At 43.4% G+C, this 25860-nt stretch overlaps 2 protein-coding genes across 4 annotated transcripts in view; both read left to right on the top strand.

Annotated features, from left to right (window-relative positions):
• Positions 1 to 25860, top strand: part of LOC147903717 (protein ANTI-SILENCING 1-like) — a 68010-nt gene that overhangs the window by 41052 nt on the left and 1098 nt on the right. For 2 of the 3 annotated variants that reach the window (XM_087400795.1, XM_087400786.1), the window contains exons 7-11: positions 8236 to 8308; positions 8426 to 8516; positions 8652 to 8766; positions 9617 to 9733; positions 9839 to 9910. In XM_087400795.1, the coding sequence (XP_087256921.1) occupies positions 8236 to 8308; positions 8426 to 8516; positions 8652 to 8766; positions 9617 to 9733; positions 9839 to 9892 (450 nt within the window). In that variant the 3' untranslated portion in view covers positions 9893 to 9910. Of the gene's footprint in view, positions 1 to 8235; positions 8309 to 8425; positions 8517 to 8651; positions 8767 to 9616; positions 9734 to 9838; positions 9911 to 25860 lie in introns of those variants that run through there. The other variant, XR_015543883.1, reaches the window with a different exon arrangement.
• On the top strand, positions 20614 to 22930 carry LOC147903718 (uncharacterized). The gene has a single exon (XM_087372570.1). The coding sequence runs from the start codon at positions 20621 to 20623 to the stop codon at positions 22832 to 22834; it is 2214 nt and encodes a 737-aa protein (XP_087228696.1). The 5' UTR covers positions 20614 to 20620; the 3' UTR covers positions 22835 to 22930.

Here is a 25860-nt window from a genome sequence, read left to right as displayed (position 1 = left end):
GCCAGATTTGGGGTGCGTAGAGGCTACTCTTAGGGTAAGTGGGGAGCTGAACTGGAGCTGGAGGAGAGGTTGAAGACTGAATGCCTGAAAAGGCCCCAAGGAGTCCTTATATAAGGCTGGTTAGGCTGTCCAATCACCCTTTGACTGGTCAAGTTTTGACTTTGACAAATCAACCTTTGACCAGTCAATTGTTGATCAGGCAGCCTTTGACTTTGACAAATCAAGCTTTGACCGTACAGCCTTTGACCAAGCAGCCTTTGACCAGTCAACCTTTGACCGGGCAGCCTTTGATCAGCCAACCTTGACTGGGCAGCCTTTGAATAGTCAACCTTTGCTGGCTGCCTAGATCTGGCCTTTAAGAATGCTTCCTAACTACTAGCCTAGGTTGAACCTAACTATCCTGACTAGTTCTCCAGTGGGCACACGTTATTTACGACCGATCCTAAGGCTAGGGGATTGACCTACGTAGCTCATGCCTGACTGTCCCTGGACTGAGGGATCACAATGGGTTCACGGCATGCGACAAAATCACCTATAAAGGGATCTACTAAGCACTTGTCGATCTAGCCAGTGTGTCGCAATGCACCCAAGTGTAGGGGTACATGCGACATTAAACAGCAAAAATCAGTCCCGAGATGCTTTTGTACACACTTAGTGTCCAGACAGCAAACAAGCTGAGCCTTTGCCAGCCCGCACTAGAGGTGCACATAAACAGATGCATGGCAACTATTTGGCTGTAGCTTTGGTTGCTATTGCTTGCAATGAGGAACCTTTATGTCACAAGAACAACACTTGGTATTTGTGTGACTTGCCAGCAGGCAAGCGTGACATAGACACAAAGTGGGTCTACTAGGTGAAAAGGAAAGCTGACGGCAGGGTTGACCACCTCAAAGCCCGCTTGGTTGCAAAGGGATATGCACAGCAGCACGGCATTGACTTTGAGGAGACCTTTGTTCCCATCTCACGTATTACTACTATCAGGTGTGTTATTGCTATGGCATCTCATCGGCATTGGGAGGTTCATCAGCTGGACATCAAGACTACCTTCCTTCATGGTGATCTTCAGGAAGAGATCTATGTCATTCAGCCACCTGGTTTTGAACAATTAGGTTCTGAAAATATGGTTTGCCGGCTCAGAAAATCCCTCTATGGCTTGAACTAGGCACCCTGGGCATGGTATGCGAAGATACATGCATTTTTGACAGCCCGTGGCTTTCAAAACAGCCCAACCAAGGCCACTCTTTATGTCCGAAAGAGTGCATCAGAATTTTTCATTCTGATTTTATCTGTGGATGGCATGCTTATCACTGGGCCAGATATGGAACAAATTGCAGATTTCAATGCTGATTTACAGCAGTCTTTTGCCATGGGTTGGTTGCACTATTATTTGGGAATACAGTTTGCATATGTTGAGGGGGTTATAACAATGTGTCAATCCAAATATTTATCGCTTCCAGTTCGAGGATTGCAAGCGAGTTTCTACTCCATTGGAGCTTGGCTTTCGTTTCTCCTCCGAGGATGGAAGTCCGCCCTTTGATGCCATCCCTTTATCAATAGGCTGTCGGTTGCCTCATATACCTTTGTCATACTCGGCCTGATCTTCAGTATGACATTTCCCTGCTCAGACATGTACATGCAGAAGCCTAGTACGCAGCATTGACAAGTAGTGAAGTGGGTCTTTCGATACTTGAAGGATACACAGCATTTGGGTTTACTCTATGGTTCAGAGGCCCCACTTGTTTTGCATGCGTTCACGGGCAGCAACTCGATTGGGCAGGATGTTACGACACTAGGGTGTCACTGCGGCAACTGTTTTATGCTTGGAGTTTCGTGCATCTCTTGATTTAGCAAGAAGCGGCCTACAGTTGCCACATCCAGTTGTGAGGCGAGTACATGGCATCTTTTACAGCTATAGTAGAGTGCGTTTGGCTTCGCTAGTTATGTAGATCTTGATGTCATTCAGCCCGACTCTACTACGATCTACACCAACAGTTAGAGTGCTTTGGCCTAGTGTTTCACACGCGTACAAAGCATGCATATTGAGGTCTACTATCACTATGTTCGAGCGATTGTCTGGTGGAGACATCTAGTTGTCCTATGTTCCCATCGAGGACGACCTAGCAAATCTTTTCACGAAAGCTTTACCACGGCTGAAGTTTGAGGCATTTCGACATGCTTTACACTTGGCTCCTTTTGTTACTTGCTACATGAGGGATCACGTAACAAAAGCTTTACCATGGCCCAAGTTTAAGGCATTTTGACATGCTTTACACTTGGCTTCTTTTGTTACGTCAGGGATCTGTACATATCGTGGGTTGCTATATCCCTCTGGGACGAATATGTGCAACCATGATGTAGTTTCCAGGTATTCTTGAGATATTTTCAAGATACTTCAGCCATACCATGGAGGGGGGTTTATTAGCGCTAAGCCCTAGTATGAGTCTTGTAGGTCAGGTCAACTGTATGAGTTGACTTCTTTAGTCAACCATATGGTTGACTTAGGGGCCATATAGGCCACCCTTAGTAGTTTCCGCTTATCCAATTGATCATTACTATGTTTTGCTCCAGCTTGTTGTTTGCTTCCCGTACTCCACTCCCGTTCCATTGCTTCTTGCACCCAACATCACTAGATGCTTGAGGGTCTGCACATTACCAATGAGGGGATCCGAGCACCAGTTGTACCGTAGATGGTCCTTGTGAGCAGATTGCTTCCCCTTGTACTGGACGCATGCAAGTTCATCCATTTGGTTACAGCATACCAGATTGGCCCTGAGGCTTCCAAAGGGGGTGTCGAGCTCGTAGGCTCTTGCTTGGCATGCTTATGAGGAAGTACAAGAGCATCATCGGAAGGAGTCTAGCCAGGAATCATAAGAGACAAAGACGTCAGCAAACGTGGCAGTTAGTGAAGAACTATTCTTGGTGACATCTCCATGTGTTACCGAGCTAAAGTATGCAGACCTCGCTTTGGCTAAGCTTTGAACTTATTTTTGTTTGGTGATTAATATTATTCTTGCAGGAGGGTGTTAGAAATATTAATCTCTAAGAAAGTGTGCCAACGTAGTAAGGGGAGGGGCACTTTTCCCTTTACAAGGTTTCCTTCCATATCCATAGTAATTGGTTGAGTTTGTGGGTGAGTTAGTCACCACCCTAATGAGGGTAGGGTTTTGTCTCTATGACCACCCTAGTTTAATCTCTCGTGTGTTATCGAGTTCTCAATACAGCTTGCTCCCGCTTGTGTTCTCCTTGCACCCTTGTTCATTTTTCAACAAATGGAGTCCAAGGCTCCTTCATCTCTTGGATTTTTGTCCACAGGCCGAGGCTTCAATTTCTTTGAGGCCAATACCAAAGAAGACCGAGTAAGGTAGATTAGATGTCATAATCCATAAAAATAAGACTTGGAGTTGGACGGCGGTCTTCGAGAACTAACCATACCTTGAAGGAAGGGGGTCTATGGCATTTGGAAACCCTACTAAGCCCTTCTTGCCATGCCTTGGGGATGGTTGCATCAGTTTACACTAACCTGGTTACATTGATTTACACTAACCTGGTTACATTGATTTGAGGGTCCATGAGTAACATGGTCGAGTTTCTCGCACGTATCCAACCCGCCACTGAATATCCAAGTCCAGGTTTGTCCTTGTCGAAAGACATGTTGAAAGATGGCCTTATGGCCATTTGATATCCATAGTAATGTCCCTACTTCCCGAGCCAATCCTTAATCATTTGCATCTCTAGGCGTCTATTAGAAGGTCAAAGAGGACCAGGTTCCACTCCTCCTTTATTGTGGCTCAAAAAGTAAAGTTCTAGAATGGTTGGGCAAGGCTCCCTCCTCGGCTGTTGATTCTGTCATGACAAGTGAAATCACTAATCCGTGATTAATAGACATTATATATTATACGCCAATAGTGTAACATGTATTTGTATTTATGATGGACACCGACCGATTTGTTATGGCGGTGGATCATCTCAGTAGATAGGACTAGTCGAGCTGGGGCCACTGCTTCAGACGGCATTGAATTTGGACATGTGATACTTATTCTATTAATAAAAATGTGCACACACGTGTCTAGGTCCTAGGGGCAATAGGAAGGGAAGGGTGCATTAAGGTGCATTGAATGGTAGATGCATGGGTCATAGGCTAAGGATAGGTGTAAATGGGAAGATGGAACTTGAGTGATCTCAAGGGACATTAATGAAAGGGTATCACCCTTTCATTGTGAATCTCATGTAGCATTCTTCATTCACATTGCATTCATCCGCCATCTCTCTCCCACCTTGCATGTAGGTCGAAATAGAAACAAGTACTCCCACGAGGGAGCTCTTCCCCATTGGAGGGCCAATTGGCATTCAAGTTCTGCATGCATTGCACACATTTGCATTCTCGAAAAGTCTGGTTCTTCACATTTGGTGTTAGAGTAGCAACAATTCACGAAAGGGACAGCAGAAGAAGAGGAGTAGTGTTGCGAAACAGAGGGCGAAAGAATGCGAAACAAAGCCGTTGGAAGTGCAGCGTAGAAGAAGGGCCTGTACTGAAGGCCACGTGCAAGCAAGTCCGCGTGAGAGAAGGCGTGTACGCCAAAGGCAGACCAACAGAGGGAAGAGGCGCCACGTCCAGAAGACGACGTATGGAAGATACGCCACGCTCTGACCAGCAGTGCACGAGAAGCGCAGTCTGAAATCCGACAGAAGCGTGGCAACAAATTGCGACGCAAGATTGGGCTCTTGGTTTTCATGTAAAGCAAGGGGCTATTGGTATGCAATCTTTGAATCACAGAGTCTCTGAGGTAAGGGCTCTCTCTGATTTTTTTTGGGTCTTTGGATGGGGAGCAGGGTGTCCTAACGGGGTGGAACAACCCCCCCCCCCCCCCCCCCCCCCCCCAAAAAAAAAAAAAAAACCCTTAAATCGTGGAAAAAAGAGACCCCCCCCCGTTCTCCCCAACAGAAAGTCAGATTGGAACAAGATTTTAAGGGGGTGATCCACCCATCAAGTACCCCCTATAACGGTATCTAGAGCTCCAATCCACTCAAAATAAGTAGCCCAAATGGAGTGCACCAGTTTACAGCAGAAATACAAGAAGAAAAGCTTAAAAGAGAAGGAAGAAGAGGTCATTTCAAGTGTTTTCTCGACACAAATGAAGCGGGAGTCGGATAAGTACCACCAACTCTACAACACTTGACTTTTGCTGTAAAATAAACCTTTTTCTGAAATTACAGCAAGTCATTTTCTCTCTTGTATTACTAAAAGGAAAGAATGGAAGGGGAAGGGATATTTAATAATGAAGTTATCATTTTTCCTCCACTACCAGAAGGAGATAGGGAGAGAACACCATCACTTCCTCCTGAAGAGGATGATGTAGATGAGACTTTTACACATATTGAGTATGATAACCCACGTATAGAATTACCTTCATCTCTCCTTCAAGAATCTCTTAATAGGGAGTTTTCCTTCAGAAATGAAGGGAGAAATGAGTTCATCCAAGAGCAAGGCGTTGAGTTTACGCCTTTAACACAAAATCCCGTACACATGGATTATAATCCAAGTGCAAGAGGGAGAGAGGAGTCAAAGAGGAGTCTCCCGTTCATAAGCTGGTTTCTGAGCTTAGCCATATGATTGAGCAGTCCATTATGACAAAATTAGGGATTAAGAGAGTGCTGAATTTTGGGGATGACGATTTAAGTACCCCCTCAAAGAGAGCTAAATTCCAACCCCTAGAGAGAATAGAGTTCCCAAAGTATGATGGAGCAAGAGAGGCGGATAAAATCCTCAATTGGATTCGCCATTTTGAGCTATATTTTGCCCATCAAGATAAGACCGACCACGAGAAGCTTGCTCTTGCCACAGTACATCTACAGAAGGATGCTTTGATGTGGTGGTCCTTATCATAAACGGGAAAAGAGCCTATTCTTCAATGGTCCAAATTTGTAGAGCAGCTTAAGGCTACTTTCATTCCTCCGAGGCATGAAGAAGAATTGACCTTCCGTCGGGAAAGGTTCAGGCAATTCGATAACGAGAGTAACACTGAATTTACAGCTAGGTTCTGGAAACTCTCTTTATAGTTACTTGAGAAGAGCGAGGATGATAGAAGGAAGAAGTATTTAGCCCAAAAGTGAGGTATGAGGTTGAGATGTTCAACCCAACCACCTTGAAAGACCTCACTAAATTGGGTGAGATTGTTGAGAGGAAATTGAATCCTCGTAAACCCTTCAACAAAGGAAAAGAGAAAGCTATTGTATAAAATGTTAACAGCCAATCACGTTCTGGATGGATATCATTTCCTTCCATGATTGACAATGAGAAGAAAAAGCTAATTAAGGAGGGTAAATGTTTCGGATGTAAGAAACATAAGCTAGGGCATCCATGGCATAAATGTCCTACTTTGTTAGCCAAAATTGTCAAAACCAATTCTGTAAAAGGGAAAGGCAAAGCATTCAAGCAGGACGGTGAGGCTTCTACCTCCTCATCCCAGGATTCTACGGTGAACATAGAACCAAGAGTAAATGCTATCCATTCAGCCAACACTGGTGTATGGATGTGTGAACTGAATAGAGATTAGGCATATTCATTGTAGAGTATGGACAGAGAATGAATATTTTTTCTCCTCCGTGTAGAGCGTCTGATAGGATGAATAGGGCTGAAATAGAAGAGTTGGAAAAAGAGATTGAAGGTCTATAGTTTCTATAGACTAAGTAGCTCTCCATGGCAAAATCATCTATAGCCAAGGTCTACCTAGTTCAATGAAACATTTGGGTGAGAGAATCGTTTTAATACTGACCAATTTGTTGAGAACGTGTTTCAGCTTATTGAGCAGGTTACTATAAAGAGATTTCAGCAGTTGGGTATTCAGAAGAGAATTCTGAGTATGAAGAGATATTGAAGAGGCACTGTAGCGGTACTTCTGCATTTTGAATATTCAGCATCAAGAGGAACCAGAACTGAGATTTAAGTTCTGATTCAGAAGAGATCGTGTACTACCTAGAGGAGACTAGTAGCAGATTATGAAGAGGGATGCAAATGCAGAAGTAAAAGAGATGCGTACGCAAGAGAAAGAGACAAGAGATGATCTAGAAGAGGACTTCTGCCCATTCAAGCAGGAGGGAGTGTCATGACAAGAGAAATCACTAATCCGTGATTAGTAGACATTAAAACATTATTATATATTAACGCCAATGGTGTAACATGTATTTGTATTTATGATGGACACCGACTGATTTGTTATGGCGGTGGATCATCTCAGTAGATATGACTAGTCGAGTTGGAGCCACTGCTTCAGACGGCATTGAATTTGGACATGTGATACTTATTCTATTAATAAAAATGTGCACACACGTGTCTAGGTCCTAGGGGCAATAGGAAGGGAAGGGTGCATGAAGGTGCATTGAATGGTAGATGCATGGGTCATAGGCTAAGGGTAGGTGTAAATGGGAAGATGGAACTTGAGTGATCTCAAGGGACATTAATGAAAGGGTATCACCCTTTCATTGTGAATCTCATGTAGCATTCTTCATTCACATTGCATTCATCTGCCGTCTCTCTCCCACCTTGCATGTAGGTCGAAATAGAAACAAGTACTCCCATGAGGGCGCTCTTTCCCATTGGAGGGCCAATTGGCATTCAAATTCTGCATGCATTGCACACATTTGCATTCTCGAAAAGTCTGGTTCTTTAGAGAATCATGATGGAGCTTGAAGGGCAAGGTACTCCTTAGGATTCTTAGTGTTGTTTCGGGACAGTAAGCACCAAAAGTCAGGAAGCAGTCAGGACTTGCCTTGCAAGCTAGCCGTCTTGTCATTTGGATTTTGGATTTTAATTTGTGACTTGCAAGCAGCTGGGGTCTATTGCCGCTACAATCTGATGTTTTACGTGTCCTAAGTATCTAATGTTTAAGACACTTAAGGCACCTGTGTCTAACGGTCTAACAACCATGCTCCGTGCAGCCCACTAATTGAGCGACAAAATCCAAGTTTGGCTGTCTTTTAACCACCAGCAAAATAATCCTAATTTTATTGTGTGAGATAAAATATAGTATATGATATCTGCTTGGGTACGTCGGAAGTGAATGTTTTCAGTTTTGCCTTATTTTGCATGTCCAAGTCCGATCCATTCAGATTTTTGTATCTTTTGTAGCTCTTGAATGGTATCTACTTTATCCTTTTTTGAATGGAACTTTGCAGGCCAATACTGTTTGAGAAGGTTGTAAGTGAGATTTGTAATCTTTATTTGGTTTTTAAATGCAGGATATGATGAAAAGTGTATTTGAAGGTTTTTCTGATGCTCGAGTAATTCCTCAAGAAACAATCATCCCATATGGTAATGCTTGCTATTCAGGTTTCCAGTCTTGACGTTCTGAGCATTTTACATGAAGGTGGCTCCTTAGAATGTATCTGATGCATTGTGAAATCCTTGTGTTATGAACTCATGGTTCAGGCCAAGCGCTGGTCATATTCGAAACCAAAAGCTTTGCTGATGCAGCTCTGCAAGAAATAGAGAGAAAATGCCTTGTAACAAACAGCAAAAGGTTGGATTCTGTTTTCCAAAATGTCAGGGTCCTTGTCACTAATATTTTATACAGAGCATGTGCAGGCTCTTCTTTTAAAGATATACTTAAGATTACCTTCTTAGTTGGTCATTTTGTCTCTTTGGCTTTGAACAGGCCCCTTATTGCAAGCAAGGTTAAGCCGTTCGATCCTTCTAAAATGTCAAGGTTCCCAGGTCATTTGGCATTAGAAAAACTGAGGTTGTCACGAGCTCTTCAAAGTGAGGATATGGTATGCTCCTTTTTAGTAATATTGTTGGAGAAAAAAAGGAATTTGGGCTTAGAACAAATAGGGTTCTAGGTATATTTGTAATGATAGAATCTCGCAAGCCTAACATCGATATTTGGTTCTTTCACGAATACTTTTGTGTTAATGGGCATGTGGATGCTTGGATGCAACAAACTTGCAAAAAGGTGCACGCATAGAGTAGCATTGAAACGATTTAATCTAATAGCCAAAGGAATGGATGTAAGCATATACACAATGGCTCAAGTACCGGAATTGAGTAGGAGGAAAGCAATGGGTGATTCCAATGCCTCTTCAGGGTTGATTCGAATCGTGCACCTTATCCTTAGGTGCCATCTCTCAAAATCCCCACACCTCCACCCAAAAAAGAGAGAAAAAAGCGTTACCTGAAGCTGCGTTGTCGTGATTGTTTCTGCCTGGCATTCCGCCTCTTACTTGACACTTCTCTCAGCCCTCTTAGCCCTCTCTCAGCCCCCTCTCTTATTCCCTTTGCACCCTCTTAGCCTTCTACTCACATCTCGCTTAGGAGTCAGCCCTCTTTCTCAGCCCCCTCTTAAGGCTTCTGGATTCTCAGCTCAGCTTCTCTATTCCTCGAAGATGCATGCCGTTATCAGATTCTCATGGTTTTTGATCTTGATGACTATTTATGGTCGAGTGTGGATGTTTTAGGTCATCTATGTATTTCCTATGCCTCTATACATGTCATGTGAATATTTTCCCTCCCCTTCTCCCTTTTTTTGAAAATTAAAATAAAAAAGTTGAACTTTTCTGAAGCTTGCCCCTTGAAATTTCCAAAAGTAAAAATTATTACCTAAAGACTTGTACATCCTTGCAGAGAAGGGCTGTGGCGACTTCCCATTGCTCACAGCCCAATACAATTGAGTATGAGATGGCCATGGAATGGAGACATCTTCAAGAAATAGCGCATACATGTCGAGTTGAGTTGTTTAAGGTAAGTTAGTCACTTTTTGTGTGGCATGATGTAGGAATAAGTTATCTTATCACATTCTGCGATATTTCCATTGCATGGTATGATAACATCGTTTTTTGTCCCCAGAAGCAAAGAAAGGATATTGATGATATAAGAAAAAGTGGCATCAAGAAAACCTGATCATGATACTTTATGCCTGTGAGTATATAACTGTTAGCAACTTCTTTTGTTGCGAGTGATTATTTGGCTTGTGATTTTTTATTTGTCCTATGTATCCGTCCTGTTTAATATGCTGACCTTATGTTTTGCTTTCTTTGCTTTCCATCAGGGACATTCTTAGATGTCATAAGCAATAAGTTTTAGCTAGTTTAGTGTTGCAGCCAAGTTTCTAATAAAGCTAAGAATTGGTACTCAGTAGAATGATGCTTAATGGTGAACAAAAACATAACAAACTTAAATAATTTTCTTTTCTGAGTAGAAAACAACTCCTTGCAGCCTGGAATGAGATCCTTTTATAGGTTTGGCTATCACATGAATATTTTTAAGGATTTCAACTTAGTCTGTTAGGATTGAATAAATGATTATGAACTTCCAATTGCATCTCATTCAAGTGCTAGCCTCTATGTAAATAGAAGGTTAGACGAGGTGCGCCTGCACTAGGCATAAGCAACGTTTTGTCAGAATATTTTGCACACCTATTTAACCCAGAAACATTAGAGCTTTCTTCCTTGTGCTATAAAATATGCTATCTAGATACATATATAAATAATATGTGCTTGAAACATTTTGTTATGTTGGGATGAGATGCGGAATAGATGGAAAAGTTGGCTTCATTGAAAATCTCTTACGATCGGAGAGGGACAGCAGGTACATGAGCGTGTGAGATAGATGACCTTACATGTAAACTCATGACTGATTACAAGACTGTTTCTGAAGGATTTGGCCCTCATGAGTTCTCCAAGACACCCTTATATGATTTTGTCGGCTATTAGAGACAATGAAATAGAATCTTGTAAAGTATCTGATTGCATGCGAGTATCATACGATGTAAAATACCACGAGATGCTGCGAAACATCAGACTAATGGAGAGAGGAGAAACAACCGCCTGAAAGAACCGCCTCAGTCTTCATTGAAGAGAACCGTCTCAAGAGGTTTGCCCAATTCGTCAGCTATGTCAATGCTTCATGCCAAGTGCACTCCATGCAAAGCCACGTATCAATACCATGCAATTTTTGTCATCTCAACCAATCATTGAAGAGTTGAATATCGTGGTCCAATCAAGCACGTCTTCAGTAACCGCTTGCCACAAAACCACATAGAGGCTTCCATCCAACACCCCCTTGATGCCAAAAGGGGACAATCACGAAAACATAACTGTCACCCACTACTAATGCTCACAAAGAGCTACAGCAATGACGGAAACGTGCTCACAAAGAGCCCAACAAGAATTTCTCACAAAGAGCCCAACAACCAAAAGATGCTCACAAAGAGCAGTCAACACTGCTCTTAAACTATTGTCGGCTGCAAAGCAAAAAACAACCAGCAATTGTAGAAGATACCTCACCCACACAAGGCTAGACCCAACGAAAAATCTGATCGAATTGGAAGCGTCTTCCACCTCTCCTGCAAAGTTGCCGACTCACTCTTCCAAGAGTCCATAGGACGGGCTTTGACGAGCTCTTCTCTGTATATTCACGATCAGCATACCTTTGGTGAGGGAAAACGATCACTTCCCAAAGAACCTGATTGTCGTCCTTCAAAACAATGGAAAGAACATCTACGTCTCGACAGCTTGTATTGATGCTAAGCTTTCTCTTAGCGCTTCTATGCGAAAAACCGAGTACTGGTGAGGAAATAGTCTATTGATCTTCTCTGAGATAATAGAAGTGATTTTGTTCTAGTATTGAGTCGCAATTGCTCCTCTCTCCATTATTCTGGTGTTTCGTAGCATCTCGTGGTATTTTACATCATATGATACTCGCATGCAATGAGATACTTTTAGAGATTCTATTTCATTGTCTCTAATAGCCAACAATGGTATCAGAGCGGGTTTCCAAGAGAGCTGTTCGTGAGGTGGTCGAAAGGTTGTCTGAGCGTATGGTTCTTGAGATCACGGTTCTTAGGATTGCAGAAGCATTACAAAGAAGTCAATTCTCGTGGTGACAACTATGAAGACACAAGATTGAAAGACTCTCTAACGGCCCTATAGAGCAGCTGCTCTTACGACTCCATTGGCTAGGAGAAATACATGCTGAAGGCGACTCTCATGAGCAAGAGTAGCTCAGATGGAGTCCTGGACAAAAAAAGAGACCACTGTGCTAAATAGAAGAAACCACCGCCTGAGAGAACTGCCTTAGTCTTCATTGAAGAGAACCGCCTCAAGAGGTTTGCCCAATTCGTCAGCTACGTTAGTGCTTCATGCCAAGTGCACTCCATGCAAAGCCACGTATCAATACCATGCAATCTTAGTCATCTCAACCAATCATTGAAGAGTTGAATATCGTGGTCCAATCAAACACGTCTTCAGTAACCGCTTGCCACAAAACCATCTAGAGGCTTCCATCCAACAGATTCATGGTTGCCTCGGTTAAGAACTGAAATCTCAATATGCTTATAAAAGTACCTTGCCAATTCCAAACAGAGAAAATCTCAGAACTTAGAAACTGTGAATTTAGAGAATATCCTGAAGATAGCTAGTGACCAGCCAGCAGGAGAAAGAGCTTAAAGCACCTTTTCTGAAGGTCTAGAGTGGGAGGAGGTTGGAGCAGCTCGGCTTGCAACTTGATTTTGCATTGGGCTCAATCCATTGTCATTGTCGATGCTTTGGTCATTTCAGCTCAAAGGTGGACTTAGCTCCCAAACTGAGCCACTTTGTTAGGTTTTAACAAGTCCTCCGCTTGGGACTTGGACAAACTGGCTCCATTGTGGTCATGGCCTTGGACGCCTAAACCCTAAACGCTAAACCACAAAATGGTCATTCAGCCGGCCCTAAGATTCGATACAAGTGCACATTTGAGAAGAGAACATGTGCACAAAGCCTCACCATCAAAGTTATCCTCCCCACCTCTTGATGTTCGCCCACTGTGTTCTAGCTTGGAGTATTGTCACCAAGTTATAAATACTCCAAAGTCAAAGTTTCAATTCTGCGTGCGGGCCGAAATGGACCCATGAAGTCCAGACCCCATTTTTGAAATGGCTCCAGTGGTAAGATGGGGTTGAGAGGCATACGATCGCGATCTGTGTGTTGACCCAATCATTGACAGAGATTGCAATTCTTTGTGAACCACCGGTCCAACTTCCGCTTGCTTATTCCCAACAAGCCCCAAAATTCCCTAGATGGATCTAGTATGCCACACGTCTTCATTTTAGGGTCCTTCCTTAATGCATCATTTACCCCTCTCTTGCGATATCATTGAAACCATTTGCCCCTAGGCATATTTCATGCATTTAGGTCCCTTAGCCTTAGATCCACCTAGTCTAGTGCCATGTCACCCTCACCAAGGACCTTGACCTTTATTCCTTTTTGATCATTTACATGCAGCTCAAACAAATATAATACAAACATTGATCCTTTAAAGGAAAATGTCGACTGACCCTTTCGAGGTCATGTTACCTCGACTTGAGCGTAACATTCCTTCCCTCTTCAGGCATCAGCGTCCTCGATGATAAAGTCTGGGAACACTCTCCGTAACTAGTATACGGATTCCCAGGTAGCTTCTGATAGAGGTAGACCATGCCATGCAACCAACATCGTGGGTATCTTCCGATTGCGCACTTGCATTGTTCCTCGGTCCAGGATTCCTGTTGGTTTGCGTCTTGCATTATCCTCTATCTCCTGAAACAAAACAACACCCTCGATTAGTGAGTCACATGTATGCAAAAATTTCTTTAAACGAGAAACATGAAACACTGGATGCACCTTACAACCTTGTGGCAATTCTAATTTATAGGCTACCTTGCCTATTCTTTTTAGAATTAACCATGGCCCACAATATCAAGGTGATAACTTAGCACACTCTCTTGGAGTCAAAGACTTAGGAACTCTGAGAAAAACTTTTTCTCCTTCCTTAAATTCTCTAGCGGATCGGTTTTCATCCGCATACGCCTTAGCTCTATCCATAGCTTGGCGGATGTTCGCTCTCGCAAGTACTAGCATCTCCCGCATCTGAACCACAAAGTTCGCGGCACTAGGCACTTTCTGAGGTATTGCAACTATAGTTGGATTTGCTGGTCTATAACCATATTTCAGCTCAAACGGACTGAACCCTGTAGAGAAATTTTTTCTATCATTGTAGGCAAACTCTAATAATGGCAACCACTTGTCCCATGTATGTTGCCTCAATGACAGATATGCTCTAAGCATATCCTCTAAAATTTGGTTGATTCTTTCCGTCTGACCATCCGTTTCTGGATGATCCCCACTAGTCATTCCCAACTCAGTCCTCAGTGTCTTAAATACCACAGTCCAAAAATGACCGGTAAATTTGACATCTCTGTCTGACACTATGGATTTGGGTAATCCATGCAAATGAAATATATGTCTAATAAACAAATCCGCCACTTGCAGGGCTCTAACAGACTCTCTAGTTATAATGAAGTGAGCCATCTTGGTAAGAGGATCAACCACCACAAGGATAGAATCATATCCACCTTGTGTCGTAGGCAGACCTACAATAAAGTCCATGGAAATGCTCTCCCACCTACCTAGTGGTATTTCCAAGGGCTGTAAAAGTCCGGGTGGCTTCACGCGTTCTGCCTTACTTACCTGACACGAAAAACGTGTCACATATTCATGAATATGCTTTTTCATCTTTGGCCAAAAGAAATCTCGTCTCACGAGATCATATGTCTTCTCGACTCTTGGATGTCCCGCACATGGGCTATCATGGCATTGTTGACTGACTCTCTGCCTGAGATCATTCTGATTAGGTACTACTACCTTGCCATTTCTGTTGCATAAGTTTGGCATTTTCTAGATGCCAGGTCATCCTTTTCCCCGGGTTTGAACACATGAGCCTTAGGCCAAAGGCTTTGGACGAACTCGTCCACCTTTTGAGTTTCTCTAATCTCGGTTATTAGAGCACTCTCTAATACCGTGAAACTCATATTATGCATAATGCGTGACAACGCATCAGCAACTTTATTATCCTTCCCTCTTCGGTACCGAATCGTCAAGTTAAACTCCTGCATGAGTTCTGCCCACCTAGCTTGGCGGCCTCTCAAGTCAGGTTGTTTACAAAAATGTTTCAGAGTATCGTGATCAACATCAACATAAAACTTTGACCCATACAAATAATGTCTCCATGTTTTCAGAGCATGGATAACAACATACAACTCTAATTCATGAGTTGGCCAATTTCGTTGAGAGGGAGAAAGCTTCTTGCTTTCGAAGGCTACTGGCCTTCCCTCTTGGAGGAGAACTGCTCCTACCGCAATGCCACTTGCATCGGTTTCAAGGAAAAACGGTTTCTAGGGATCAACTATTTTTAACACCGGTCCTAAGACCACAGCTTGTTTTATGGTGTCAAAACTCTCCTGTTGATTCTGTCCCCAAATAAAAGGTACTTTATCCGAGGTCAGATCAATCAATGGCGATACTATTTCGGAATATGCTTTGATTTGCCTTCGATAAAATTGGACAAATCCCAAGAATGATCGCAAAGCGGTCAAACTCTGAGGGATTGGCCAAGTCAGTATCGCAGCCACTTTCTTTGGATCCATTTCTACCCCCTCAGGAGTAATTATGAATCCTAAATATTCAAGTCTTATCATACACAGTATAGTTTTCTTTTTATTTACATAAAGATTGACTTTCAAAGTACTGAACACTATTCTTAAGTGTTCATGATGCTCAGTAATACTTTTACTGAATACCAGAATATCGTCAATAAAGTGTACTACAAACTTTTCGATATACGGACGTAGTAAATTGTTCATAAGCATGACGAATGTAGCTGGAGCATTGGTAAGTCCAAAGGGCATTACCAAAAACTCATAATGTCCAGATCTGCTTCTAAAAGCGGTTTTATGCACATCCTCGGCTCTAATACGGATTTGATGATAGCCACTTTAAGATCTATCTTACTGAAAATTACGGCCGCATGTAATGCATCTAGCAAATCATCGATCCGAGCCATCGGATACCTGTGCTTAATAGTGATATTATTCAATGCTTTGTAATCTATACAGAGGCGAAAAGTATCATCTTTCTTCTTCTTTAATATCATTGGCGAAGCAAAAGGGGAGAAACTTGGTTGAATCTGCCCCAACTTGAGGTATTCTTCCAGTTGTCTTCGCACCTCCGCCTCTTCAATAAAACTCAACCTATAGGGAGGTCTATTTACAGGTTCTGCCCCCGGGATTAGTTTAATCTTATGTTGAACATTCCGCTCTGGAGGTAACCCATAAGGTAGCTCATCCCTAAAACAATAAGAGAACTCCTCTGTTATTTGATCAGCCAGCTTGGCCATCTCTCCATTTTGAGCAACATCAGTGCTAACCGAAGAATCATCGACCGGCTCTACCGATGCTGTACAAAGAAACAAAAACTCTTCTTGAGCTTTTCGAATTTCCATCACGGAAACCAACGGTCCTTGAGGTATATCCTTTTCACCTCGTAAGACATACATCACATCATTCATCTTGAATTGATAAATGTGCTTTTTTCAATCTATGGCTGGATTCTTCCAAGAATGCCAAGCCTTACCTAGGGCTATGTCTACATGAGCAAGCTTAGTCATTACAAAATCAAGCTTCTCAGTATAGTCTTGAATTCGAAGCTCCAACTGGGTAACCCTTTAGTCCCATACTTCAGTTGAACTTTCGTCTGCCATCCTGACTGTATATGCATAGTCAGATGGGCTAGTGTTTAGTTTCAGCCTCTTTACAAGCTTGGAGTTAATTACATTGTGCGTTGACGCTGAGTCAAACAACACAATGACATCATGTGTCATTTAGCTACTTGCCATTTCATCTTAATTAACTTCATATCATTAAAGGCTGTATACCCCGTTGCTGCGGGCTTTGACATGCTATTATCAGGTGCACTAGTTACTAACTTAGCAACAGACACACATAACAAAAAAGGTACTAACCTTTGAGAAGATCCCGCTAGCTGAATTTGCGTCTGTTCTGCTCTGGGACTTCCCTCCATTTCCACGTCGCATTTTGAGACCACCATCTCAGCCATCCGACGATCTTTGTTTCGTGGACAATCTTTTCACTGATGAGACTGAAGGCATCCAAAACACAAGCCTTCTCTCCTTGCTTTTTCACTTTGCTCTGGGTTCAAAGAAGACTTCGACCAAGCCCGGGCTACCATTGGTGTTACTTTTCTTTTCATTCCAATGGTGGTACTTGATTTTGGAGTCTCAACTGGTTTCACCTGCTTGGCTTGACCACTAGGCTGTGAGGCACTCCCTTTGCTAATCCACTTCTTAAACGCAGTTTTCTTTGGGTACCCATACTGAGTCCCAACCTGCACAAACCCATTTGGTCTGTTCCCTTTTGCATCCTCATAGTTCAGGGCTATGGCTATGGCTATGGCTATTGCTTCATCTAGCGTGTTCGCATACTTAGCCCGAACTTCCATCTTGATTCGATTATTCAATCCAAAGATAAAATCTTTTACTTGGATTGATTGAGGTAGGGGTTCATCAACCTTCATTACACTTTCTCTAAACTTATCAGTGTTTTCTGCCACTGATAAATTTCTCTGACGAAGGTTTCGATATTGATCCCAAGCTCGGGATGCCTCGTCAGGAGGTAGGAAGTGTTTTCTAAATTCCTTTTTAAATCCCTCCCAAGTAGTGGATGCCACTCCATCTTTCTGCTATTTTATCCACCACCTATCCGCTGCCTCATTAAACATATGGGTGGTCTTGCGGATTTTCTTCATATCATTCTTGATTTCACAAATGGCGAAGGCCTCGTCCCATTTGTGTAACCAGGTGTCAATGATATCGGAACTATGATCAGACATCCGACCAGAATACTTTTCTGGCCTATAATTAGCAATATTAGGCACCTTAGCCCTTCTAGGCTCGACCGTACGAACACTGGACTCCGGTTCCATCGGAGATTTACCTTTCTCCTCACGAGATGGTCTGGCAGACATACTATGCACCATTTTCCTGAGCTCAGACTGCCCCACATTTGTTTGTAACTGCTGTGCTAAAATTTGTTGCAAGGCATCCTCTAACATTGCAATTCTGCCAGATAGTGTATGACTTGTTGGGCGCGACACCTGCGGGGTCGGCCAGACTCCCGACTCTACGGGATCCATCCTAGAAGCTTCTTCTTCTACTTCCATTTAGGTCAATGGGTGTTAAAAAAATAAATAAAAATAAAAATAAAATATAAAAACAATAAAACACCGCTTGAAACTGTAATTACAATTCAAAAGTCCAACTTCCAAATTTACAGCTAGCTAGGTATATATCACACTGTAACCAAACCCACTTCTCCCTGTACTAGGGAAAACTCCTACAATCCAAACTAACTCAAACACGGAGGCAAATAAACAAGCAAATACTCCAACAAAGCTTAGAAGGCATAGAGAGCTCCCTGGTTATAATTCTTGCTGCATGAAGAGATCAACTAGTCCCTGTAGTCCACTCCAAATCTGCATTTATGCCCTGCCTTGTGACCACAAACATACTATAGTATCTACCCCTTCACACGAGCTCACGATCAAGCACAACCAACGAAAGCCTAGCTCTGCGGGATGTGAGATGATGGAAACCCAGTCCCATCCACGTGGCTTTTCAGATGTAGCACCAAATCTATCAAAATAATGACGTTTCTGAGTCTTGGTCAGTTTCTCCATCGTGTCCTTTTTCCCACTATTTGAGTCTTTGCCGTCAATTGGATTTCTTGCAGCGCTCAGAGCTTCAAATAACAAAATATCACACGCAAATTATCACAAGAAAGTCCTGTGACAGCATAGTAGCTCTCTACAGGTGGTCGTAACTCCAGTAACCTCACTTTTGAAAAGAGTTACTAGGAAGTCTGAGTTATTGCGTAAGTGGCTCTGTCGTGCGCTGCTCATCAACGCTTACCCAAACCGATGAACTGAACTAAACGACACCAACTTTCTCAGCTTCACTATTTTCGTCTTCCACACCTTCAAATTATTGACGAAATATACGATACCACAATATACAACAGCTGACTTGTTTCTTGACTTGCTTGTTTATTTTTGCTTAAGTCACCTGCTTCGTTTCTTCTTTATTTCTTGTTTTCTTTCTCTTTTTTTTTTTTTTTTTTTGGACGTATTTTAGCAAGCACTGGGTTTGCCCAAGAGACTCCGCGGGTCTTTAGAAACCCAGTATAGCTGCTTATGCTTGGGCACTGATGACGACATAAGTGTTGCTTTGCTTGCTAAGTATGTCTTCCTTTTGCTTTTCATAAAAGTTTTTGTTTACCTCTTTTTTCTTCTCTTTCATTTTCTCTTTTATTTTCTTTGTAGATTTTTGATCTTTAGAACAACAAAAAATTCTAAATTTGTATGATTGGACTTATTCTAGTCTTACAAAGGTATATATATATATATTGAAGATAACCTGCGACTGTACGCGATCCTGCCATCCTTTCACACGCAACTCCAAGGTTGACGAACTATTGCAGATAATGTGAACCAGATGACGCAAACAGCCCGTACCATTATCTGCTCCCCATCCGACGATCTTTTTGCTCCTTAGCCCGTGAGCTTAAGCATACGCCTAGCCAGCCCAAAACCTCTCGTGATCCCCCTTTTCCAATCACCTGCGGCTCTGATACCAAATGAAACGCAAAAATCTGCTTGCTCCTAAACTGTTACGTGGAATCACGGGCACAGGCACTTGCATTTACCTCCCAGCCAACCTCGGTGGTAGCAAGCTCTTCAAAAAAAAAAATCAGATTACGTGAAAGCTTCAACTTCTGCTTGCTTATTCTCAACAAGCCCCAAAATTCCCTAGATGGATCTAGTATGTCCCTGTACTCCACTCCAAATCTGCATTTATGCCCTGCCTTGTGACCACAAACATACTATAGTATCTACCCCTTCACACGAGCTCACGATCTGTCAAAATAATGACGTTTCTGAGTCTTGGTCAGTTTCTCCATCGTGTCCTTTTTCCCACTGTTTGAGTCTTTGCCGTCAATTGGATTTCTTGCAGCGCTCAGAGCTTCAAATAACAAAATAGCACACGCAAATTATCACAAGAAAGTCCTGTGACAGCATAGTAGCTCTCTACAGGTGGTCGTAACCGTGATTGCTTTCGTACGCGTACGGTCAGTTTTTTCGTACGGACGTCCGTACGGATTTCCGTACGTGACTTTTTTTGGGGGTTAAAAAATCGGGATGCGTACCTTATATTGTTGTTGGGCTGCGATGTTCGAAATTCGAATCCGGATTCCGTACGACATCCTTGCGAAGGCTTCCGTACTGTTCACCGTCGACCGACGCTCTGCTTGCAAGCTGGCCGCTGCACACCGACCATTGCTGCCTCAAGAGCCTATTTAGGTTGACGTTTGCTTCTATTTAGGCAGGCTGCAGCCCTTTGCCCTCTTCTAAGCTTCTTCTGCACCTTGCTCAGTGCTGCCCTCTTCTTCAGTTGCGACTCCCGAGTCCCCTCAGCCCTTCACTCTTCTAAGTTCTTCAGTTTGCCCTCTTCTTCAGCACCTTGCTGCCCTCTATTTAGACAGCCCTTTGCCCTCTTATACTTGCTTTGGAGGTGAGTGGTCACCGTACAGTTGCAGCCCGCAGCTTGCCTCTACGCTCTACCTGCTCCAAGTGTCAAGGTAAATGCAATGGCTGCTTTTTTTTCCTGTTTTGCAGCAAGTGCTCTCTCTTTAGTTGATGCCATCTAACAGGGCAGCCTGCAAGGACTTCAAGCCCTCTTTGGAAATTGTTCCTTTGCCCAATGCCTTATTTGCCCTCTTTTGCAAATTTGCAGCTTGCAGATCTACAAATGGGAAGACAAAAAGGACCAGAATGGGAATTTGTAGAGGCCTTGAAGCCTTTGGGGAAGGGCCAATTCACTTGTAAATGTAAATATTGCCCTCATTCATGGGATGGAGGACCGACCCGTATAAGGGCACATTTTCTTGGGCTCACAGGCTTGGGGGTTGACAAGTGTACTGCTCCTCCTGAAAATGTGAAAGATACTTGTCGAAGATTGCAGGCAAAGGTGGCCTTAAAAACTGCTGCAAAACAGCTTGTTGAAGATGTGGCTGATTTGGGAGATGCCTCAGTGAGTGGTACTGCAAGTGGAAATGCATCTGGCAGTGCATATGAGCCAAAGCAAAAGAAGTTGAAGACGTCAAAGGGAACCTTGGAAAAGGCATGGGAGTCACAAGCGCGGAAGGATGCATACATTGCTCTCCATCGTTTTTTCTTTGCAGAGGATATTCCTCATTGGAAGGTGAGGAGCCCTTATTTTTTGGAGATGGTTCGTGCCATTGGCCAAGTTGGGCCTACCTTCAAGCCTCCATCCTATAATGTTTTGCGCACAACGGAGCTAACTAATGAAGCAGTATGCATAGATCAAGAGATGCTACAGTTTCGGGATAAGTGGAAAAAATATGGCTGCACCATAACTTGTGATGGTTGGTCTGACACTCGACGCCGGCCTTTAATCAATATTATGGTCTCATGCATATATGGTTCAGCCTTCTTGAAGTCCGTGGACACAAGTGGGCAGTATAAGTCAGGGGAGTACATCTTTGGGATACTGAAAGATGCCATTCGTGATGTTGGGGCTGAAAATGTGGTGCAGGTGTGTATGGACAATGCATCTAACTGTGTGCGGGCAGGAGAATTGGTGGAGGAAGAGTGGCCTCACATTTTCTATACTAGATGCACATGCCATTGCCTTGACCTCTTGTTTGAGGACATTGGAAAGCTTCCATGGGTAAAGCCAGTGTTGGTACATGCTAACATGATTGTGACATTTGTTACCCGGAAACACACCGTGTTAGCAATGTATAGAAAAAGCAAGAAGGAATTGGTGAAGCCAGCACAAACACGGTTTGCTTACATGTTTATCATGTTAGCAAACTTGTTGGATGAGAGGGTATACAATGGATTGCGTCGCATGGTTGTCAGTGATGAGTATTGCAAGAGGAAGGTGTCACGCACTGTGAAAGCACAACAGGTGTCTTCTATTATATTGGGTGCTTCATTTTGGCAAGATACAAGACTCATTGTGAAGCTTTGTGCACCTATTTTGAAGATCCTTCGCCTGGCTGATAGGGAAGGGGCTACCATGGGACTTGTATATGAACTCACTGATCGGATGGTCGAGAAGATGGCAACTATTGATGGGATTGAATCCTCAAAGCTGGCTGATGTTAGAGCCTTATGTGTTGACAGGTGGAATATGATGCATTCTCCATTGCATGCGGCAGCGTTTGTTCTCCATCCTATTTGGAGAGAGAAAAATCCAGATAGTGACAAGGAGGTGCACGATGATGGGTGGATGGATGCCATAGAGCGGTACACCAAGTATGATGTTGACAGCCAAGGCACCTTATGTGATGAGTTGGATATTTACAAATCCATGTCAGGCACATTTGCTCCTGCGATTGCAAAGGATGAAAAGAGAATGCACCAAGGGGTGAAATGGTGGGAGACATTTGGGGCTCACACACCAAATTTACAGCGGTTAGCTCTTCGAGTGCTCTCGCAAGGCACATGTGCTTCTCCTTGTGAGAGGAATTGGAGCACATTCTCTCTTATCCATACTAAAAGAAGGAATAGGCTGCTTCCAAAGAATACCGAGAAATTAGTATACATCCATACTAATTTGCGTCTCATTTCCAAAATCAAGGAAAGGGGATTTGAGAAGATAGAAGTGACCCTAGAAATGATCAACAAGGAGAAGGATGATGATAGGCTGCTAGCGAGGCAAGCAGATACAGAGGGAGAAGGCATTGCAGCCCCTATTGTTACACTTACAGGAACGATGGATGTTGCTGCAGCTTCAAGCAGCTCTAGTCTTTTGGAGTTCCATGGCGAGGCAGATGAGGATGATAGTGATGAGGAGGAGGAGGAGGATGAGGAGGGTGCAGGCATTGATGCAGATGATGATGAGGATGAGGATGAGCAAGAGGATGAGAATGAAGATGCAGCTTGAGGCTGTGGCACACTGGCAGCCTTTTCTTTATGATGTTTTGCCTTTCATGTTTTGGTGTAGTTACTAATACGGTGTACCTACTTCCTTTGAAGTTTGATCATGATGTTTTGGACCTTTTGAAATTTGGTGTAGTATTGATTATTGATCTATGATCTATGATTCCATCTATGATGTATCAAAATCTAGAATCCAGATGACTACGGTCTCTGGAGGCTGGAGTCTTTCATGAATGAAGAATCACGATTCACGACTCATGACTCATGACTCATGATTGACGACTTTAAAATTAATACAATTATACAAGTTTCAAGTTTCAGTTTAATACCTCTGTGTCAATTTAATGTGTACAATGATCAATGATCAATCTATATTTTTCTGAAATTTTTTGGATAAAACTAGGGTCACGTATGTTTCAGCCCCAAGGGCTGAACCATACTCCAATCATACTTCCGTACTCGTATGACGTATGCGTATGGTAACGTATGGAAAAAACTATGGTCGTAACTCCAGTAACCTCGCTTTTGAAAAGAGTTACTAGGAAGTCTGAGTTATTGCGTAAGTGGCTCTGTCGTGCGCTGCTCATCAACGCTTACCCAAACCGATGAACTGAACTAAACGACACCAACTTTCTCAGCTTCACTATTTTCGTCTTCCACACCTTCAAATTATTGACGAAATATACGATACCACAATATACAACAGCTAGTCCCTTCCCGCGATGCCAAGGAGTCTTGAAGATAACCTGCGACTGTACGCGATCCTGCCATCCTTTCACACGCAACTCCAAGGTTGACGAACTATTGCAGATAATGTGAACCAGATGACGCAAACAGCCCGTACCATTATCTGCTCCCCATCCGACGATCTTTTTGCTCCTTAGCCCGTGAGCTTAAGCATACGCCTGGCCAGCTTAAAACCTCTCGTGATCCCCCTTTTCCAATCACCTGCGGCTCTGATACCAAATGAAACGCAAAAATCTGCTTGCTCCTAAACTGTTACGTGGAATCACGGGCACAGGCACTTGCATTTACCTCCCAGCCAACCTCGGTGGTAGCAAGCTCTTCAAAAAAAAAAAAACAGATTACGTGAAAGCTTCAACTTCTGCTCGCTTATTCTCAACAAGCCCCAAAATTCCCTAGATGGATCTAGTATGCCACATGTCTTCATTTTAGGGTCCTTCCTTAATGCATCATTTACCCCTCTCTTGGGATATCATTGAAAGCATTTGCCCCTAGGCATATTTCATGCATTTAGGTCCCTTAGCCTTAGATCCACCTAGTCTAGAGCCATGTCACCCTCACCAAGGACCTTGACCTTTATTCCTTTTTGATCATTTACATGAAGCTCAAACAAATATAATACAAACATTGATCCTTTAAAGGAAAATGTCGACTGACCCTTCCGAGGTCATGTTACCTCGACTTGAGCGTAACAGTTTGCCACTTTGAAGTGGATGTATTGGCAAGTCTGAAAGATCTCGGAGGTTGGTTTGTGGGGTTTTCACCGAAGTATTAAACGCGGAAGTGCTCCAGCTGTTGTAAGTGGATAACTATCACAGATCTCAGTTTGCTGACTGTAAGGGGTGGAAGGAGTAAGGTAAGAAACATGCTGTTGTTTGCAAAGTTACCTCGGAGAGGCATAATCCTAAGGTGGCTAGATTGACAAGAGGGGTGGTATATCTGTTCTTTACAGGACGGATCCCCTCCTACGAGGGAGCTTGAAAAGTCTTGAAATGTGAGCTGCCTGTTGTTGGATAGGATGCTAAGTTTTTGGGAAAAGGTTTCTTCCTCTTGCATTGTGTCTATGAAGTTATTTGAAATGAGCTAGTGGGTCGATCCTTTTGGTTTGCTGGTGCTATGGTTGTGGGTTTTCCTTGGCATCCCTTCTTCAACATTGATGAATTTCTGCTCCACAAGTGCTCTGTGTGGTTGTGCTTTTGGGCCTTCCCCCTTGACTTGGTGACACCTTGGAGTACCTTTCATGCTCCCTCGGGAAGTTGCTGTTTATCCCTCCTTAGGCCAGAACCCCTCAGGGTGTTTGAGCTGGTGTGGATTCTGTTGGATTGGGCTTAGCTCCTGTCGGACCACCTGGATGTTGAGTTGTCAGTTCGGTTGTTGGATGGTTGGTGCATACTCAGTAGGCTCGCGATCTGGCCCCTTTCTGGATACATTTGTGAGGAAAGGCGATATTTCCGGTGCGTGAGGAACTACTTGTTGCTAAAGATGCAGTTTCCTGGTGAAAAGCAGGGAGTTACAAGTGGTGGAGGAGGTCCTAAGGGTGGCTGAGTGGCCCACTGACTGCATCCCATGGAGTGGTTGGCAGTGGGGAGTCTCTGGGGGGTTGGGATTTGAGGAAAATTCTGCCTCTTACAGGTGTTTGGTGAGCAGAGATCTGCGGTGGAGGGCTGAACACCAAATGGAAGCTGAGAAGGGGCTGCAGATGGTGGTGGGATATCTGGATACACTGCCGTTTTGGTAGTGCAAGGGTTTTGCTATGGAAAGCTCTCCACAATTGGTGGCCTGTTCGATGGAGTGGTCAAGTAGGTGCCCAACCATTATGCAAGTGTCCTAAAGAACATGTGCAGCATCTGCTGTAGTCCTGTCTGGCTGCCAGGTGGATTGCGAATTTGCGGTGCAAAGAATGGGTTAATGCAACGTTTCTTGTGTATTAAAACTGGAAGGCAGTTTTATTAGGTGACCTGCTTGGATTCACCTCTACTGCCATGGCTGCATGGCTCTACCTGAGGATGTATGGTTTCCAGGCTCTCTGGGAGTTCAGGAATGGGCTGGTCTTTTATTCTACTGTATGGACTTGTGCTGACCTGGTGAAGGTTGGGATGAAGCGGGTGCTATGGCTCAGTCGCTGAGGGGTAGGGATCTAGGATTTGTTGGCCAAGCTCTTTGAGAGTTCAGCTTTCATATCTAATGGAGAGTGCTCAGTTACTGCAGTGTACGGGTAGTCTGCCCCTTTCATAGTTAGCCCCCCTTTTAGTATCAGGTCTCCTGTTTTGTGGGATACTGGGATTG

The sequence above is a fragment of the Dipteris shenzhenensis genome, chromosome 3, assembly GCF_047967505.1.
Source record: "Dipteris shenzhenensis isolate YYH24624 ecotype China chromosome 3, Dip_SZ_1.0, whole genome shotgun sequence".
Classification (NCBI taxonomy): domain Eukaryota; kingdom Viridiplantae; phylum Streptophyta; class Polypodiopsida; order Gleicheniales; family Dipteridaceae; genus Dipteris; species Dipteris shenzhenensis.
The sequence above is the reverse complement of the archived record's forward strand: the minus strand, read 5'-3'. Positions and strand labels throughout refer to the sequence as shown.

Excerpts from the sequence above, each read along its gene's own strand:
- LOC147903718 (XM_087372570.1), top strand. The coding sequence starts at position 20,621 with ATGCCTTATTTGCCCTCTTTTGCAAATTTGCAGCTTGCAGATCTACAA.